The 19,406-nt window shown below is 40.5% G+C and overlaps 1 protein-coding gene across 1 annotated transcript; it reads left to right on the forward strand.

Moving 5' to 3' along the window:
- Positions 1 to 173: 173 nt before the first annotated feature.
- On the forward strand, positions 174 to 16,716 carry gabra6b (gamma-aminobutyric acid type A receptor subunit alpha6b; the record flags this gene model as incomplete). The annotated part of the gene is made up of 9 exons (XM_079283441.1): positions 174 to 262; positions 413 to 537; positions 930 to 997; positions 2,045 to 2,265; positions 2,807 to 2,889; positions 3,496 to 3,639; positions 3,947 to 4,099; positions 7,742 to 8,013; positions 16,456 to 16,716. 9 exons carry the CDS (start codon positions 174 to 176, stop codon positions 16,714 to 16,716), a joined length of 1,416 nt encoding a protein of 471 aa, XP_079139567.1.
- Between the last annotated feature and the right edge of the window lie 2,690 nt (positions 16,717 to 19,406).

Genomic DNA, 19,406 nt, shown 5'->3' on the forward strand with positions numbered 1-19,406 from the left:
CTCTTCACTCTCTTAAAAAACTCTTCAGGTTTTTCCAACTGAGCGATTTTGAGGCGGGCGCAACCGCACTAGAGAGAAAGTCAGGTCGTGCTGGACTGGCGCGATATCCTCGCGTGGTTCGCAACTAAAAGAAGACCCGACCCGCATTTAATCATGCTTTTAAATGATGGAATATGCTGATTTTAAAAGTTGACCAGGGATTTCTAGTTGTGGGGTGTTTGCGAGGCATGGCTTTCCTTTTAACTTGCTTATTTCTGTCTTGGTGAGTATGACAACTCTTTTCTCGGCATGTTCTCCGACTTTTACGCACGGGAACCAAAGACCGTGGATTTATGTGCATCTGAGAAACTGTATTTTCAGCAGTTTAATTATTTGTTGGAATAATTGTTTCATTCGTGCATATCTACTTTAGTTACAGTGTGAGCAGTGTTTGGGGAAATCAGCCCGGTGGTAGCAATATCTATTTGGATGACATCACGCGCATTTTGGATAGATTACTGGATGGCTATGACAACAGGCTGCGACCTGGATTTGGTGGTATGTTAATGACCGTGACATATTTTACGATATTGCCTGATACATTATTGGATCAATGTGTCTTTTCTCAGGAGATAAAGTTTTACTCCAGCAGCTGTGTGTGTGCCCTGATGTTCATCCAGCATGTATGCTGTAAAGGTTCAATATTATTTATGTTATTTTATATGCTTATAAAAACATTACAGCTAACAACTGGAAACTCAGTTTGAGAATCAGCTCAAATTAATTGCATGTTCATTTTTGATTTTCACTGGATATTTTTTTTTCATAGTCTATATATTAAACAGCTTTATTTCTAACTGCTTTATATGTTGAAAAAAAATTGTCAAATGTCTGTACCAAAGTTCTTGTTTTTGTCTGTATCAAAGCAACTACTTATCCTCCTGCTGTAGGCCCAGTTACAGAGGTCAAAACTGACATCTTTGTCACCAGCTTTGGACCTGTTTCAGATGTTGAGATGGTACGTAAACCATGCTGACCCCTGAGACACTGATACAGGATGCACACGGTCATTCACTGGCCGCCATACACATGCATGCGTGTGTTCCATCACTCGTTAACAAAGTCAGTGTGAATAGAAAAGAGAATATGTACGGTTTTCCCGGTAACATCAAGTCATGGCTCTTCCAGCCTTCATTATTACAGCATTTGGCAGGACGTCATTAGTGCAGCTTAGCATTTTAATCTGGTTGACAATCCCCCTGTCAGGGAGGGAGAGAGAGATGTGACTGATGTTGGCACGGGATAGGTTTTCATGTGTCATAGGCTGAGTGCTGTAGGTCTGTATAGTACTCTGTTCAGGCTTTAGCTTTCACTGCATCTAAAGCCCACTTGAACTGCCATGTGATAGGCTAGTGGCAGCTCTATAGAGATGCATGTGAAAGGCTTGTCAGGGCAGCATGGCCATCCATTTGCTCTAAAAACATCCTAGACTTTATGCCGGCTGTAGATATATTAAACTGTATTCATGTTCAATGATTGTATCATCAATCAATCAACAAATGTACTCGATCTTCATTAATGGCAGTCCGTAGAGAATATGATAAAAACATACATGTTGCAAATTATGTTTTAGCCTCTTGGTATCTTTATTTGCATTAAAGGAATTGAATGTGTATGATGAAGAAAAATCATATATTTTGAGAAGATGTCAGTATGTCTGTGTCCCACATAAAATCCCATATATGAACTCCCTTAAAAGAAACAACAATAGATTAATGTCTTGATTGTAAAATATTTGAATCAGCACAAATCTACATTTTGAATTTCAATAGTACTGGCAGCAATAGTAGTCCAGAAATGGAAAGAAAAAAACTATAAAAACAAAGGACTATATTGCCATCCAGCAGATCCAACAAAAAACATGGCTCACAAACCCATCTGCCATTCTCTCCGGGGTTAGTGGAGATAGTAGTGGCAGGAGCAGAAGCAGCACCAGCAGTGGGATTGGTAGTAGTAACTGTGGTAGTAAATACATCCTTTAACCCACACTCGAACCTCCATCCAGGAATACACCATGGACGTCTTCTTCCGTCAGACATGGATCGACGAGCGGCTGAAATTCGAGGGCCCTATCGAGATCCTGCGGCTCAACAACCTGATGGTCAGCAAGATCTGGACGCCGGACACCTTTTTCCGGAATGGCAAGAGGTCGATCTCTCACAACATGACCACCCCCAACAAGCTGTTCCGCATCATGCAGAACGGAACAATCCTCTACACCATGAGGTAACAGTGCTGGACGGTGAGCTCCAAATCCAGCCAAGACCGGAATAGAGTATTAGCCTGGAAAGCAAATCAAACAAACAAGCATCCAAGAATATGCACAGACATGAAAAGAAACGAGGAGTGCCATTCGGAGAAAAAAAAGAGAAATGTGCCATCTGATATTGAAAACAGGCCTGGAATGCGATTCAAACAAACATGACTCCAACTTTGTTCCAATGTAGCATGAACAAAATAAATCCCTTTAAATTACCGATGGCACAAAAACAGATTCAAAAAAATAATTTGATTGTTTAAGTGGATCAACTTGACTGAATAAATTCAAGATCTTTATTTAATCCGCAATGTGTTGTTATTTGCCTTTGCAGGAGGTTCAGTTTAACGATTCCCTCTTCTATATACATGTTTAATTCATTTATGTTTTCTTTTAGTCAGCCATTGTACTGTATGGCACCACAATGACTGGTTTCAGTAGTTGCTCAGCAGGCAACAGTGTATCAAATATATATCAAACACTGCTTTCAACTCTTCTCTATTCTGACAGATTAACTATAAATGCAGAGTGTCCCATGCGTCTGATGAACTTCCCGATGGATGGCCATGCCTGCCCGCTCAAGTTTGGGAGTTGTGAGTTTGTTTTTGTTCAGCCTCACGGGTCTGACAGATGGTGTCACTCTCAAATGATCGCTCTGTCACCGAGCAACTGACTGTCTGAAAGCCTATGAAGTCAAAGATTTCAGTTTGAAATGTCTCAGACACTAGGCTACCTTCGGGGAACTGTATGAATAAAACTATTTCAGTCGACAAAAAGTGTCTCGAAGACCAGGCCCGCAAAAATGTTTATGAAATGAAAATCTAAAAGTTATCTTCTAATTTTTTATCAGCAATAACATCAGCCATTTACCCATGTAGCCTTGAATGATGTTTTTGGATAATGTTTCAGTTGCTTGTTAATTTTTCAGGGTTACTTGTTTCCATGCTTATTCATTCATTATATTAATTTATTTTCTATTTAAATCTATTTTTGTTGTTAATATTTGATTTCTTATTTTGGAGAACGTAGATAATCAGGTCTGCTTTTAAAACCAGAAACCGAACGTATTTGTCCCTTTTTGTCTGTTATCCTCTCAGAGTCTCAAAGTTTTGTTTTGTACTTTGTGTCTTAAATTATTTTAAAAAAGGAAGAAAAAAAAAGATATGAGTTGTATCAAAGTTGTCATCCATCCCGTCCAGATGCTTACCCCATCAGCGAGATCGTGTACACTTGGAAGAAAGGTCCTCTGTCTTCTGTGGAGGTGCCACAGGAATCATCCAGTTTGCTGCAGTACGACCTCATCGGTCAGACAGTGTCAAGCGAGAGGCTAAAGTCCAACACAGGTGAGGAGAGATTCTTGGAGATCTGCTCAGAAATGTGCTTTGCAATATGCAGTATGTGTTTTATACTTACCGGTATGTATAACCCTTCAGGTCAACATTTCACAGCCCTGTGTTCTTCTATGTGATACATGTTTTATGAGGTTTCTCTGGGGTGAGATAGTATCCTGTAATATACATTATTAAAGCTTTTATTTTAAACCATGTATTCAAAAAAGACACAGTTATGTCCATCAAAACATTTAAACCACTAATTGCGTGTCTATGAATTGCTGATTTGTACAAATGTCTTTGGTGTTTCCTCTTTCAGGTGAATATGTCATCATGACTGTCCACTTCCATCTGCAAAGGAAAATGGGCTTCTTCCTGATTCAGACATATATTCCCTGTATTATGACCGTCATCCTGGCCCAAGTCTCCTTCTGGATCAATAAAGAATCGGTCCCAGCGAGGACGGTGTTTGGTAAGATTTCTTTGAATTTCCTCAAATGCTGTAAAAAATTCCAGTTCAAGTTTGAAGTGTAGCCTTAAATGACAATGTAAGAAAAACACATGCTGCACATTGCTGTCCTGCTGGGATGGAACTTTCTCATTTTAGCAGCCAGGATTGTAATACAATGATTTGCAAATAATGGAGTTTTTTTTCTTTCTCATAGCCATCTCAGTTGTTGTTTTACGAATATATTTTACTGAGTAGAACAGACATTGCTAAAGCTGTGCCTCTGATTGATCATCCAGTATGAAGTTCTTGTAGTTCTGATGAGTCAGATGAGGTTTGTACTATGTTGCAAGCGTTTCTATCAAGTTTTTGTTTTCACTCAGTTATCACCTTGAAAAAACATGATTGTTTTCAAGTATCCAAAACTCAAATGAATATGTATCAACTCACCGCCCACTGCTCGACCCCAGTGTGAATCCAGCTCTGCAAGCTTTAAGCAAGCACACCTATCGCTATCTACTGCGCTCTGATTGGGTTTGAACTGCACGGAGTGGTCCTTGAAATACAACCTTCGGCCAGAGAACAAAGACAAACACAGTCATCAGAGTATGTTTTAACCTTTCTTCATTATCTCTCATCCTCTGTCACTGTGGCGGAGCTGAATTAATTGGGAATAAATGTCCTTTTTGAAATTGGTCATGCCAGGGCAATGAGAGTGAGGATGTTTACTTGGCCCTCTTCCGAGCACTCACAGGTTCCGCTTGGTCACATTACATTACGCTACAGTTGCCACCGAGCTCTAGCCTCGGGAGCAGAGAGGGTCAGAGACACTGACGAGAGACGGAGAAAATGAGACGAAGGGGAATGAGAGACAAAAAGACAGAGACAAAGCAAGAGGAAAAACATGGGGCAGGTGTGTGAAATGCCTCCCCTTTTACAATTACTTTTCCCCTTTTGTTAATTTTCGACAAGCTGCAGCTGAGCGGAGTAACATTGCTGGCCCTTGGAGATTATGGTTCTGTAGTCCGTGCTTCTTTTGGCAAGCGAGCCAGCGCTTCGACAACCCTGCACGCTTCTTTAGAGATTCGATCCCAATCACTAGTGTTACCATGAAGGTTGAGGCCCCGTGTGGAAAGCAGAGGACAGCAATCGAGTCACCAAAAAAAAAGCCATTATCTGATTAGGTTTTATTAATACTCTCGATGTGCGATGGAGCGTTGGAAATGAGTCAAAGGAGAAGACAAATTGTTGTATGGATGTGCTCCACTCTGACAGAACATTAAGTCATCGTATGTTGTGCTCTGGATTGTCAACAACCTCTCTAAGAGCTTGAAAGTCCCTTGAGCAAAAGTCTCACAGACTTAATTGAGTGTGGCCTAATTTGTACCTTGCTTTTTTTCATGTAAAAGCACATAAATTCCCCAGGCATTTCATTTCTATCCTGTCTTTATCCTTCATCCCCCTCCCTCCTAGACTCTTTCTCTTGCCTCTCCCTCCTACCCTGACAGGCTTTCTTCCCATGTCCCTCCTCCCCTTCGCAATCATTTAACTTGTGCTTGAGCATGAGACAGTCAGCGTTGGCTGGCTATCGGAGGGGGTTGTATTTGAGAGCTGTTAGCTTTCACTCAAGTGTTGTGGCAAACATGCTTTTGATACATTAAGGGGTGCATTAAATCCCCCATAAGTTCCTACGCTGCAAATTCAATTGACACAACTACAGTGCACATTTGCTGAAAGCATGGGCCGCAGTATTCAATGGCCCCTTTTCCCTGCTTGGTTTAGCTTGATGAAAGTGAATTAGACATGTACTTTGTTAATGGGCCATTAGAAAAGTTGTTCAATGTCGGGATCTTTATCTGACTTAATAAGGTTAGAATCTGGGCAAGACAGGTAAAATCCCTTTCTAGTGATTAAGAGCCATTTTTCCAGAGGCAAAATTGCACTTCATATCTATTTTGAGTGTTTTGATAGTATTATGCTTCATGGATGGCCTGCAGTCTCAAATCTATACAGTGTTTTTCTTAATTGTGTATACTGTGAGGGTGTGCTCAAAAGGATCTTTGCACTCTGTGCTTCAATCTGGAGCCATGGTCAGGTAGAACTTTTTAGAAGAACTTTTGACAGCTGCTAAATATATCAAAAACAATATTGCTTATCACTCAATTGATACGTACAGTTTTGTTTTATTTTCCACACATCCGTATTTCAGGCTGTTTATTCTTCCCTATCTGACCCGTAGCTTCGATTGTGAAGTACTTATTAGCAGATAAACAAATATTAGCAAATGCTTTGTGGCTTGCGTCTGGGTCATCTTTCTCGAGAATGTTTACAGATGTTTGGTTTAATATTGGCGCGCCAGTGCAGGGGCACGGGTTCGTCTGCTTATGGACGGATTAGCTTCCGATGAAGTGACTTTTTGGCAAAGCTTGCAGGGCAGAAATGCCACATGGCCTGCCATTCTAGTTATATGGCATCAAACAGAGTTGCTGCCATGTGTCAAAGATAATCCTTGGGAAAATGAATTGTGGACTCAATTATTTTTTTATTCTTTTGTTTAATTAAATTACATTTACTGCGTACCTCGTTGTACTATTAACAGCTTGGGTGTTACCCATGCTGTGTTACTTTATATGTATTACGGTACTATGTTTTTTTTAGACCAGAAACAAGATTTTTTATTTTGGCATCCTCCTGTCAAATGCATTAATACGTGATTAACTGCATTCAGTTTCAATTCGATTATTTAGTAGTTTGCATGCATCTTTAAAAGTTGAACAAGGATCTGTCTTAATTCTAACACTATTGGAAAATGTAAATCAACATAAAGCACTCAATCCAAAGCTTCAGTTTGTATGTAATTAGGCAGTGCAGGCCACGGTATTTAGACAGAAGTAGACATAAAAACTCAAATTCAGCCCTTTTAGAGAAGGCTTTAAATGGCATCTACACATATGAGTCATAGTTCAATCTCATGCACCTGTGGATTTTGTGCATTTGTATTCACAAACTGAGTCCTCAGAAAATCACTTTATCCTCGTGTTGATAGCTGCCAGACCTGTATGCCAGTGATTAATTATGGTTCATGTTAAGACCTCACTCGGAGGTTCCGCAGCATTTTGGTCTAATAAATACTGAAACCACAAGGGATTCAACTGCTATCATCTCGGCAATGCTGATGTGATTATAGACACTATTTGCCAGATGGTAAGAGATTTAAAATGGCTTTTTCAAAAGACATGCTGCAGCTTTGTTTGTCACTTAAATGATGTTCGTGAGCAGACCTGATCTGTTGATTTTAAGAAAAGACACGGTAGCTGTGCTTACCCTTAAGTTGCTTTAAGTTGTTTATAACATTGCATTTGTTTACATTCGTGTGTAAGTCTCGATGTGTCTGTCCGAATAAAGCTGGTTGCAATGATCTCTCATAATCAAGCTTCTACATTGTTATGCATTGAAACAACAAGCATCTGTTGACTTATATGATGGTTCCCAGAAACAAACAAATAAATGAGAGTGTTACCGGTCTTATAAGAGTTTCAGCCAACACGCTGCCACAGTTTGCTACGACAGTAAACACAAGAATAGACAAGCCTTTCAACCCAAGTACCATAGGATGATAGGATGTAAACGGAACAGTCATAACTCCTGTCTCCTCCCTCCATCCAGGTATCACCACTGTCTTGACCATGACAACACTCAGTATCAGCGCCCGCCACTCCCTCCCCAAAGTTTCTTACGCCACAGCCATGGATTGGTTCATCGCCGTTTGCTTTGCCTTCGTTTTCTCTGCCCTGATTGAATTTGCGGCCGTCAACTACTTCTCCACCCTGCAGGCCAACAGGGAGCTGAGGAAAGCAGCAGCCATGAAGGCGGCGGCTCAGGAGGCTGCAGCCGCAGCACCGGCTGCAGCCTCGGGGAACGACGGAGACGTTTCCTCAGTAAGTCTGCTCCACTGTTTCACACTTGTTGTGTTTACGTGCCTTCATAAATCAGCTCTGGCTCAAGTTCAAACCTGTGTGAACTCACTAAACTGTTAACTCGAGGAAGGAAATCAGGTTTTCCGAATATGTTGTTGTCAAATTGCAAATGTTACATACAGCCGTGCTTCATTAGGTGTCAGGTGGGATGGAAACATTATACAAAATACTCTGTTTTTTCTATTTTAAAATCTGCAAACATCACTTCTAGTGTTTCCTTTTTAATTGTCAAGCAAATTCCAAGCCACCTCTTGAAGTGTCGCCAAAAAGAAATGTGAAATAGGCACATATCCAGCAACTGGTTTGAAGCAAATAAACGAGGCTGCATTGTTTAGTCAGATCGCCTTGGCCGATCCACGAGAGAGACATTTTCTCAAGAATCTGTTTCAATTGGCCACCTTTTGATTGTTCTTTCATGTCAGCTGATATTGGCCATGTTCCATGCTGTCTGGACATGAAGACAATATGAATATATTTCTGGTCATGTGAGTTGAACGTTCGCTACATCAGCTCACATTCATCAAAGGCGATTCTATATTCTATTTAGAGCAACTTTTATCAAATTTTGTCATTCACATTATGCTACTTCAATGCAATACTTGAATACAATGCTACAATGGAAACAAGGCTATACAGTGTAGAACTAATTTAGATCATTATTCTATGTGTCACTTTTCTTCTCGTCTTATTAATGTAGTTTACATGCAGAGGTAGGATTACTTACTGGCGATTCTGTGATTAATGATGATCAGAGTCATGCTGCACTCACAGGAAAGGAAGAGGGCTTCACTTGGCCTCATTACATGCCTCTACATCTCTTCATCAAACCACTCCACTGGCTCCACCACACTTCTATCTTTTTTTTTCTCACAAATCTAAACTTAGCTGCTAAATAACATAACTCTCCGCAGGGCTTTTAACTACATTTGCTAAAAGTTTGTCGTTGAAAAGTCAGCACTCGTTTTCGGAGCCGCTCTCCCGTGTTGGACTTTGGACAAGTATTTTGTCTATGTAATGTTTTGGAGATGTGCATCAAATCCTATTTTGGTGGTGTTATCTGACTGCCAACACTTCTACGTACACGTCAATGATGTACCATTGCTTTTACATTCGCAGTCAGTGAAGCACCTGCAGAAAGGGATGGTTTTAGTATCAGCTGCAGCTTTGGACCATAAAGTGAGTCAATACTAGCAAATGCCTTTTTTAATGCGGATCGGTCATATCGGGCTGATGTAAGCCTAAACTATATTCGTCTACATTTTTGCTAAAAGCAGCTCCTGTTTGCACAGTAATCATGTGTATACAGATCCCACCAGCAATATGCTTATGACATGACGGTCAGGCTCCGGCTTATGTAGCTGATCTACTTCGCCCCTATTCACCCGCCCGCACTCTCAGGTCAAATGCTCTAGGTCTTCTGTCAGTCCCACGCACACGATGTAAGAGCCGTGGTGACCGAGCCTTTGAGGCAGTGGCCCCGAGGCTCTGGAATGCTCTGCCTGCAACTCTGCGCCTCGCAGATACTGTGGATACTTTTAAAAGCCAGCTCAAAACCCACCTGTTTAGGCTGGCGTTTGTGTAAAAGTAAACCCATGTCCTAGACCTGCTCTTAAAATATGTTTTACATTTTAATTTTATTTTTTATTATTTTTTATTTAATTTTTTAATTTTCTCTGTGTACCGTAGATAATTTATTGACCCTAGGGTCACATTGTGTTTTTTATGCTTTTAAATGTCTGCTCTGTTAAGCACTTTGTGATATTATGTCTGTGAAAAGCGCTATAAAAATAAAATCCATTCATTCATTCATTCATATTATTCTGGTTGGAGAAGATGGGCCGTGATTTTTGCAGGAATGATTGTCATGTGGGTGCGAGGGGTTAACCCAACAGAGGGAAAGTAATGCCAGTATAGCCTGCAGTACTGAAGTCGGATACTATTCTGGATTTATACATGTATTCAGTCACTATCATCTCTCTATATGTCTGGTTTTCATCGTCCCTTTTCATCTTTCTGCATCTCAGTTGTTGTTGTCTCTTGCTAAACACATGTCTCTATTTCTCCTCCTGGCTGTAGTGTTCTGTTTGTCTCCCCTTCAGTCTAAATCCATTCTCAGATCTTTGCCTTTTTATAACAATTTCAATGTTCTGATCTTTTTCCCATTCCAATTAGCTTTATTAGTATAACATGTAAACACAGCTGTGTTGCAAAGGCATAATTACAAAATGAAAAGTGGATCGAGAAAAAGCAAGCAATTATAAATATGATACGAACCGCTGAACAGATGCGAACAGCGAACATTAAATACAATGATTAAATAGCACATGGTACTCAAGAGAGGTGTATGAAATTGTGTTTGATTCTGACTGATTTAGATGGTTTATTTTATTTTGATATCACTGATGTAGAATTTCTACTTCATGACTTGCTCTCAAGTTCTTTCTTCAAATGCACATTATACTGTAATGTGTACATTCTCTTTCATCCTCTGCCCCATCCCACACTAAGTCTCACGCTCGCCTACATCTAATCCATAGATTCATCCCTCTTTCCTTTCTTCCCCCTCAAACACATGCACACACACACACACACACACACACATACACAAAACTGCACCAACATGTAACATTATCCCTATTTTTGTGCCTCTTCTCTAGCCCCCTGCGGTGCTCTTCATTTGAACCCTTTATTCTTGATACACTCTTTTTTTTAAATGAATATTTTCTCTCGCTCTCTCTTATGCACACACACACACACACACACACACACCTCCTTTTCCCCTCACTTTTTGTTTGAATGTGCTGTCCACATATACACACTGAAACGCCACAATCTCCACTTTATCCACGCTTGTCCTCACAGCCCAACACAAGAACGCACGTCCACACATAATCTGCGTCACACACTCAGACCCTCATACAGGCCTGTATATATGCACAATCGTAATCTGCAGCAATTGATGCCCCCCACATCCGCACAATTCCCTCATCACCCTATACGATGCCTTATCCATCCATCCATCAGCACATCTATCATCAATCCATCCCTCTCTCCCCGTCCTCTATTCTGCCCTGTAACTGTGTGATAACCACAGAGTGACACGAGGCGACAGCCAGTGGCTCTGTGAACGATGTTGCTGCAGATTATGTAACAGCCATAGATTAAGGGAATATCCAGCAGATCACTGCAGGCTCACATGAAGAAGGGCAGCTAGTAGAGTGGGGGCTGAGAAAGCTGGCCCAGTCCGTTTTTTGTAGCGCAAGATGGAGAGATGGATGTGAGGGACCAGTGGGGTTTGTTTTTGTGTTGCGTATGTGAGAGAGAGAGAGAGTTACACTGAGCAAAAGAGAGAGTGGGAGGGATGCATCATGGAAAATGACTGCTTTCAACAAATATGTAGGAGGAAAGATTCTTCATTACACAGAGAAAAGGGAAAGAAACACAATGGTGTATCATTGGGGATAGAAATAGCCATCCAACAGTCACGCCAAACATTACCTGTTATGACTGTCAGGTAAAGCCATAACAGGAAAGGCCACCTCACAGCAACAAGATAAATGTTCCATTTAATGAGTTAGATATACAAATTTTCAGTGGCTTGTGTGAGTAGGCGGTGCAGTATGTGGTGCAGGAAATAAACAGAAAATAAAATAGTGGTGGGAGGAAATACAGGAGAACAGAGAAAGAGAGGACCTTTATTTATAGACGGGTCCTGATTACATCGGGACAGGTTTGATTTCCAAGCGTTAACCTGGTGTCACAGTGTTCTGATAATTAGTCCTGAGAGTTCTGATTTTCAAGCTCCGGCCAGAGATTTGACAACAGATGTCGTGCACTGTTATACCTCGAGCTACCTGTGGAGTTTTCTCGGTTGTCACACAATACGTTGTGTGTATCCTTGAGGCGTGCCACTAGAACTGTGCTGTGATCAGTGGAATAGGTTGAAAAACCAAGAGACCCCCTTTATGTTAATTTGGCAATCCATGTTGTATGGCTTGCATGCACCAAACATTTGCATTACTGACTTCTGCAATCAGCAGGGAAGGGTATTTGGTCAACCTCCTGCTCATGCACGTCATCATGTGTGATGTGAGAGAATAAGTGTGAATAAAACGTGGTAATGCTCATCAAAATTTACTCCAAAACACTATCTTTAATTGTCATACAGGTTTAAGAATTTACATTTGGGGGACATCAAAATGTTTTTGTTTTTTTTAACCAATGTTATTAGCCCGCGGCCTGCCACAGCGCGCTAGCAGACTTAACATTTGTTCAGCAAAGAAACAAATTCGAGCAGTGTCTGCTGAAATGATGGCCATAAATGTAAGTTTAGCCCTGAGCAACCACTGTATCACTCCGAATAGAGAAAAGGCATTCGTGAAATGTTTGACTTTTCCTCTAAGCTTTGTGTAAGAGAGAATATATGGTGATATGTTATCACTTGCGTTTTAGAAGGCCTAATCGGTTTTTTATTGTTCCCTTTCGGGCAAGTCACATAGGAAGCTATGGTTAAAGTATGAGCTTGTATAACTAAGAGAAGGAAGAGCAGGATTTGTCATAACCAGAAGTCAGAAAAGTTTTTCAATGTTTTTTTATTTTTCTTGCATGTCGGTCAACATTGCTGTAAGTTTTCCACAGTTCATGTTGAGAATGCAGTGTAATATTTAGAGGATGTTGTGAAAGACGTAACCTTATTTTTATATGTAGCTGATGATCAGGTAATCTCTCCATTTTCAGCTGTATTCCATATCCTACTGGTTCAACTTGTATGCTTGCAGCACTTAAGAATTAGTGACACAGAAACACACCAATTCATAATATTTTATTTTTAATCCCGACTGATGTTTATTCTCTTACTTTCTAAAACTAAACAATGAAAGTACAGCATTATAGCTGATGCATTCAGTACGTACTGCTCCACCTCTCCACCATTTATGATCATCCATAAGTGTATACACACCCACTCAACACCCACTCAGATGAACCTCATTGCTCTTTCTCCCATCCAATATTGGTGGTGCACAGTTAGAGGAACCTTATTTCACACACGCACCTAGGCAAGGCAAGGCAAGGCAAGTTTATTTGTATAGCACATTTCAACAACAAGGTAATTCAAAGTGCTTCACATAAAAGCATAAAGGAGATTTAAAACATACATTGAAACAATAATCGATGTCTCCCTGAGACATTACGCTGCACGCAATCAACCATACACTGCCGCAATTCTGCAATTACTCGCACACAAACCACGTCTGGAAAAGATCTCTGCCGATCTGCGTTTTATCGTGTACGCCTTGCATACATAATGAAACACACTTGCATGTCGCTCCCACCCATGCATATCAATACCCGCACCCAAACAAACATCCATACATACATCAGTACATCCATCAGTCAGTGCCCTTCCTCCCTGTGTCAAAGTGGTTCTGTTGAAATTCTCAGCAGTGGAGGAGATGATCCCTCTGGGATTTGACTAGGAAGAAGCCATACAAGCCTGTTGTCATGATCAGAAATAGCATATCGGATCAGCTGTGCAAATGTGCAGTACGCCGCGCACGCAGGGCATGCACGAAATCTGTACTCACTGCATGATCTTTAACAGCAAAAGGAAGCATTATAGCTGTGTAGGAACTGAGATCTGAAGCTGCAGCCTGATGTTGTTGCAGCTTCTGACACCAACTGGTTACAACAGAAAACAAAAGACCTTCAACACCAAATTACTGGGAAATTCCTGGGAAATGTACAAACGGGCAGTTATTCAACAGCAGGAAGCGTACCTAACTCACATATAGGGGCACAAATAGTAATTCAGTGATGAGTAAGCTTTACGTCGGGATGACCAGCTGTTGGATCACCAGGACCCACAGCCCCCCCCCCCCCTCTCACAGCCCCTCCCCACTGTCTTGTTGCTAGGGTTTTACAAATCCTGACAGATTGTTTTTTATCCCTTCTCCGAGCCTTTCACAGTGCCCTATTGCTTTTTAAGTATAGCTGGTGTCAAGAGTGAAATGCTGATGAAATAGTTGTGAACGTTCTCACACTAATGAAGCCTGAAGAGAATTAAATCATTTGAATCATAGTGCAGTATTTTACCTTCTCTTCTCTCTCTTTGTCCCTTGGTACTTGGTAACTATCAGTATTTTACCACAATAAATAATTATATTGTGTTTTGAGGGTACCATGGATCATTATTACGTTTTATGGTTTACCGAAGAAGAGGAAAGTTATTCTGTATTTGTTTCAGAAGAAAGAGACTGTGTTTCTTAGTATATGTAGTCAAGCCATGCATCATACAACACCTTCTATACATAGACATTCAATCAATTCATACACAATTGGAATGAGGATGACTCAATCTAATTAAATCAGCAGTGTGAATGTGCATGAATTGTACATCTCAAGATGGCTGCCTTACAACGACTGATATGGTGTTTGTGAAGATGAGCATCAGGACAAAGTCATACTAAAACATCATTTAATAATTAAATACAGAATCGTTTTTGATTGTAAATGTATTGTTGCATTTGCAAATAAATTAAATAAATCAAGTTTTGGGATATAAATAAATCAAAGTTATGGAGTTAAATTGTAAGATTGGCCAGTATGCATTTTTTGAAGAGTCCCCCTCAGCTAGATGATTGCAATAGCTTGACAGTGTCTTAACCTGTAGAGGAGCATGTAATCCTGTAGCCTCACAAATCCAGCCTAAATCTCACAAGCACAATTTTTGCTCGAAGACTATAGTCTGGAAAAAAGCATGCACTGTGAATGGAATAAGATTGACAGTTTTAAACTGGACAAGTCAGTGAACTGCATATGAAGTGTATTTCCTCAACACTGCACTGAACATCATTCTTTTAAAGTATGGTTTACTTAAGAATAATTAACATGATTTGGTGAATAATTTAGGAAAACTCCATAAGCACATGTGGTACTGTTTTTAAATTCATTTGGACCTATACGGTGCTTTTATGAGTCACTCCATACCTTTTATTAAAGATATAATATGTCCTAGCATTGTCGGTTGCTTTTTGCAAACACCTCTTCTCAACTAGTGAGCAAGAGAGAGATTGTAGCAGAGGTTGAGGGAGCTAGGGAGTAATTGAAGAGTGAGATTAGTGTCTGTGAGAACAAAACCGCGAATCAAAAGAATAAAACATTATTTTCTGATTGTTTCACGATGGTTACGTTCTAAGGAACAGATAAACACATTCATACTTCATCGCAAACCTGCGGGAAGGTGGCTGATTTTTTTTTTAATGAATGCAGCCCAAGGCACGCTTCCTCTTGCTGTGGTCCATTCTCTGTGCATGCCGGCCTGTGAGGTATGTGAGCCTCAGCACACTGAAGGGTGGGATACAGCTGCAGTGTTTGACCTGGGAATGAGAACGAGCTGCCCTTCCTGCTCATTAGCTGGGGGCTACACGCCCACATGGCTTCCAAATGACCAAAAAACAAATGTAAACATTGTATGACATTGTATGTCTTGCAATCATACGGTTGTATGACAATATGCTAAATATTTCATTGTTATGTTGTTGTTTTTATAGAGATAAAATGCGTAAATGTTCAATAATGCTCATATCCATAAGGAGCTACTGTTAGGTCATTACTTGATCTATCAAGAAATGGCTGTTTGTACAATTCCTATGGCTCTTCAGGTTGATACAGTAATTTAGAATATTGTTATCTTTATAAAAAGAAATGTCTCGCTCTCTTTCACTGTCTCTCTCACTCTCTCCGACACTACAGGCCACACGGTGTTCCTTGACCCATTTCCAAGATGTATTCTCCCTTTTTGGCTCCATACACATAATGTAGCTGATTTATAACTGTTGGAGAAGGGAGTATGTGCTGAGATCACACTGATTTAATGAAATATGATGAGGCATAGCAATAACTATGTGTAAATACACTATAAAGTCTCTTTTGTTTCAGATGTTTTGTTTGCTTCCCATAACTGTATCACTCTTAATGGAACGGGTTGATGGAAATCACATCAAGTGGAAAACAGAATATCATTGATTTCCTTTATTGAACTTAATTACTTGTGGTACTCATTGGTATCCTAGACAGTTTTTGCAGACACACACATTTCCCACATGCGGTGATTAACTAGCTGTGTAATTATGGCACTAACATCAGGATAATTTTTTTATATAATTTGTCTTATTCTCTGTATAATGTGTTGATATATATTCCATTATAGCAAGTTGTCCCTTCAAATTGCACAATCAGTTTGTGCCACAGCATTAACATTTTAGCACATAACATACGATGATTTTATGTCTCTGGAAACTGCGCAGCACCCGTTTCATTATTAATACCCTCATATTACATCATGCACTATTCTCTTTAATGTCACTATCCTCATATATACATTTTCCCTTTTCCCTCTCCAAGGTGGATGCCAGCAGTGTGCTAAAGAAGAGGATGAACTCTGCCCCGCTGTTTGACCGCCCTGCCAAAACATTTCCCAACCCACCTGTCAATGCCCAAGCCTTCCTGCAGCAGGGTTCAGCTGTGCCAGACAACAATGTCCTGACGGGCACCAGCATCATCGACAAATATTCCCGCATCCTCTTCCCACTTTCGTTTGGCGCCTTCAACCTGGTTTACTGGATTGTCTATCTCACTAAGGACACGATGGAGATGTCCAGGTGAGTAGATGGCATGTTTGTTACGAACAATTCCGGCACCTCCTCATCTGAAAATAATTTGTTTGGGTAAATCTCGCTCGACCGCAAACATACGCACAAGTTCTGTATTTGTGTGTGCATTGATGAGATTGGTAGGACACGTGAACAAGTTTACTTTCAACTTCTAATTGTGAACATATTTTTTTATATTTATTAAAAAATGAATAAAGACCAACCGCAAAAAACACATGGCCTGTTTTAACTTTTGAAAATGTTTTCAAGACGATTATTTGTCAGTTTTCGTAGTTGGTGCATTATGCTCTTCAGCTGTTTGACTTCATCAAACTTGTTGGATCTTGCAATTTGTTATTGTCTTATTATTTAGCATAAGAATAGAGAACTGTCCACAGAAAGGTAGGCATGCAGTAAGTTATCAGTGTCTATATGATGTTGCAGTTTGTACCTTTGGTCAAAAGCACCACATCAACACACTGCATAGTAGATTGCACATTGAGTCTATGTATGTGTTTATTCTGAGCACAATAATCCATATTTAAAGTCACATTATAAGCCATACCAGATGGTTCAGTGCACAGAACTATCCCAATATAATCTGGTTGTAATGTCTAAGTTGATGTATTATTCAGTAGCCACACAAAGCTCTTACACTTCCAGCTCTAATTATTTACCATATGGCTTTTTTTCAAATGTGTCAGCAGAGTGGAAGAGTTGGTCACATTCTTAATACAACAGTTATTTTACAACTGCGATATAAGACCACCAGGCAAAACTGGCAGGCCGTGTATTTGTCATTCAATGCTTTCGATGTGTCTGGCACTGTACACTGCCAATAGGCTGCAGTACTCATAGCCTGTAGGTGTCTGTGCTTTACATACACAGTGAACTATCGTCTTAATGATTGCAAGAAAAGTAATTACAGGTTTCAGATGGTGATTAGAAAAGCCTATCACACCATAACCCTACTGGCCTGTTTCCTTTCTACTGCTGCTGAAGCATTTTAAAACATAATAGCTGTGGTATCTGGTACTTTAGTCAAAACACCACACAACACAAAGAATGCCACTTGGAAATGAACACGATAGTTACTGTCATTGCCAGGGTGGACTGTAGAGGCACATTAATGTCATTTTCGCAAGTGGCGTCTTTAAATGCATGTGATAAACTGAGACCGATACATGATTCACGGTTGTAACTCATGGCAGTCCTCGTGGCGTTGTTATTGCCAAAGCAATATGTCTGTCAACAAATGAAATCACTCTGTGGTGTTTGGATGACACCAAGAGATGTATGTTGCTCTCATACATCACCTCCATGGATCCTGTGAGCGCTGATGATTTTGCCGGTTGAAGGAAAAAGCTTTATTTATGCACGTGTGTGTGTGTATGCAAGTTTGGGAGTCTGATTTGTCCCAACCAAATGCTATTAACAGATGCATATGAATGTCAGCACACATTCAAATCTACTGTATGACTGAACAAGTGCAGTGAGTGGGGGGAGTGATGACAGGAACGAGGAGGTGACACCATGCCCCAGGGCGGATAACTGTAAATCCCAGTGGTGGTTGAACCTGTAGCTGACCAGTCAGTGTCAAGAAGAAGTACAGCCACAGATTGTCGCTGTGATTGATTTTGGTTACATCACTCTCACCATGAAAATCAAGATGTCTAACAATAGACAAAAGCTGTTACACAGGGTTGCTGCAGATAGTGTGGTAGACTTTACTTTAACTTCAACAAAATGTCTGCGTAACCAACAAGTCGAAGAATCCAACAACTCAGTCTACGTTTGACAAAATAATTGGAAAAAAATGTCAATCTTTACTGACCAGATAATACTGGAACTAGCCAGCGTCACAAATAAGTATATCAGTCACATATAAGTAGAACAAAAACTTACATTTACAAAGAAGACTTAAGATACTGTTCATGCACAGCATATATCTGATCTCTAATCAATGCTTCCCCTGAATGATCTGTGTGGATAATGGAGCAGTGATCTGCGTGTTGAGGGAGTTGCGTGAGCCTGTGATGATGAGCAAAAACAGCATCAAGTACATAATCAAAACCCTCTGGACTGGAGTATGACTTGCCCTGATTTGCATACAGCCCGGTAAAATGGGATCTGGCTAATGAAGATGAATTTGAGAGGCTGGGTGTTAAGATTTCAATAACACACATATGATGTGGCTGAACTGTGAGTCTGTTCAAAGTTGTGTAGACGCGAGCTGTGGTGAAAATGAAAGCATTCCTGCTCAGTGATCTGGGCCACAGCTGAATCACAGTCCACCGTACAATGCTTCACACTTCCATAGTTAACACTTCACATTTCATAGCTATTTCTATGCAGCACCACCCACACTAGCAACCCCTTAATGCTCAGTCAGATCCACCTTAATCCACATATCACATCAATTAAATGTAAGCAGGCCGTCCTTTTCACTCCAGATAGATAAATATACAGCTCCATAAGCCCCGACTGAAAGCAGATAGCAGTGCATGCAGCATACCTCTTTATCTCTTTGTAGCTTTACTTTTAATATAGAGGGCCCTCCTGCAAAGATGAGCTGGACCAGAAGAAAAGACTCTTTGTTTGTGCAAGTGTGTGCGCAGGTGGATTTGTAAGTGCGCGTGCGTGTGTGTGTCTACTTCTGTGAGGATACAGGCGGACAAGTGTATAAATGTGCCTTGGCAGCAG

The sequence above is a fragment of the Melanostigma gelatinosum genome (genome assembly GCF_949748355.1).
Source record: "Melanostigma gelatinosum genome assembly, chromosome: 14".
Taxonomy (NCBI): domain Eukaryota; kingdom Metazoa; phylum Chordata; class Actinopteri; order Perciformes; family Zoarcidae; genus Melanostigma; species Melanostigma gelatinosum.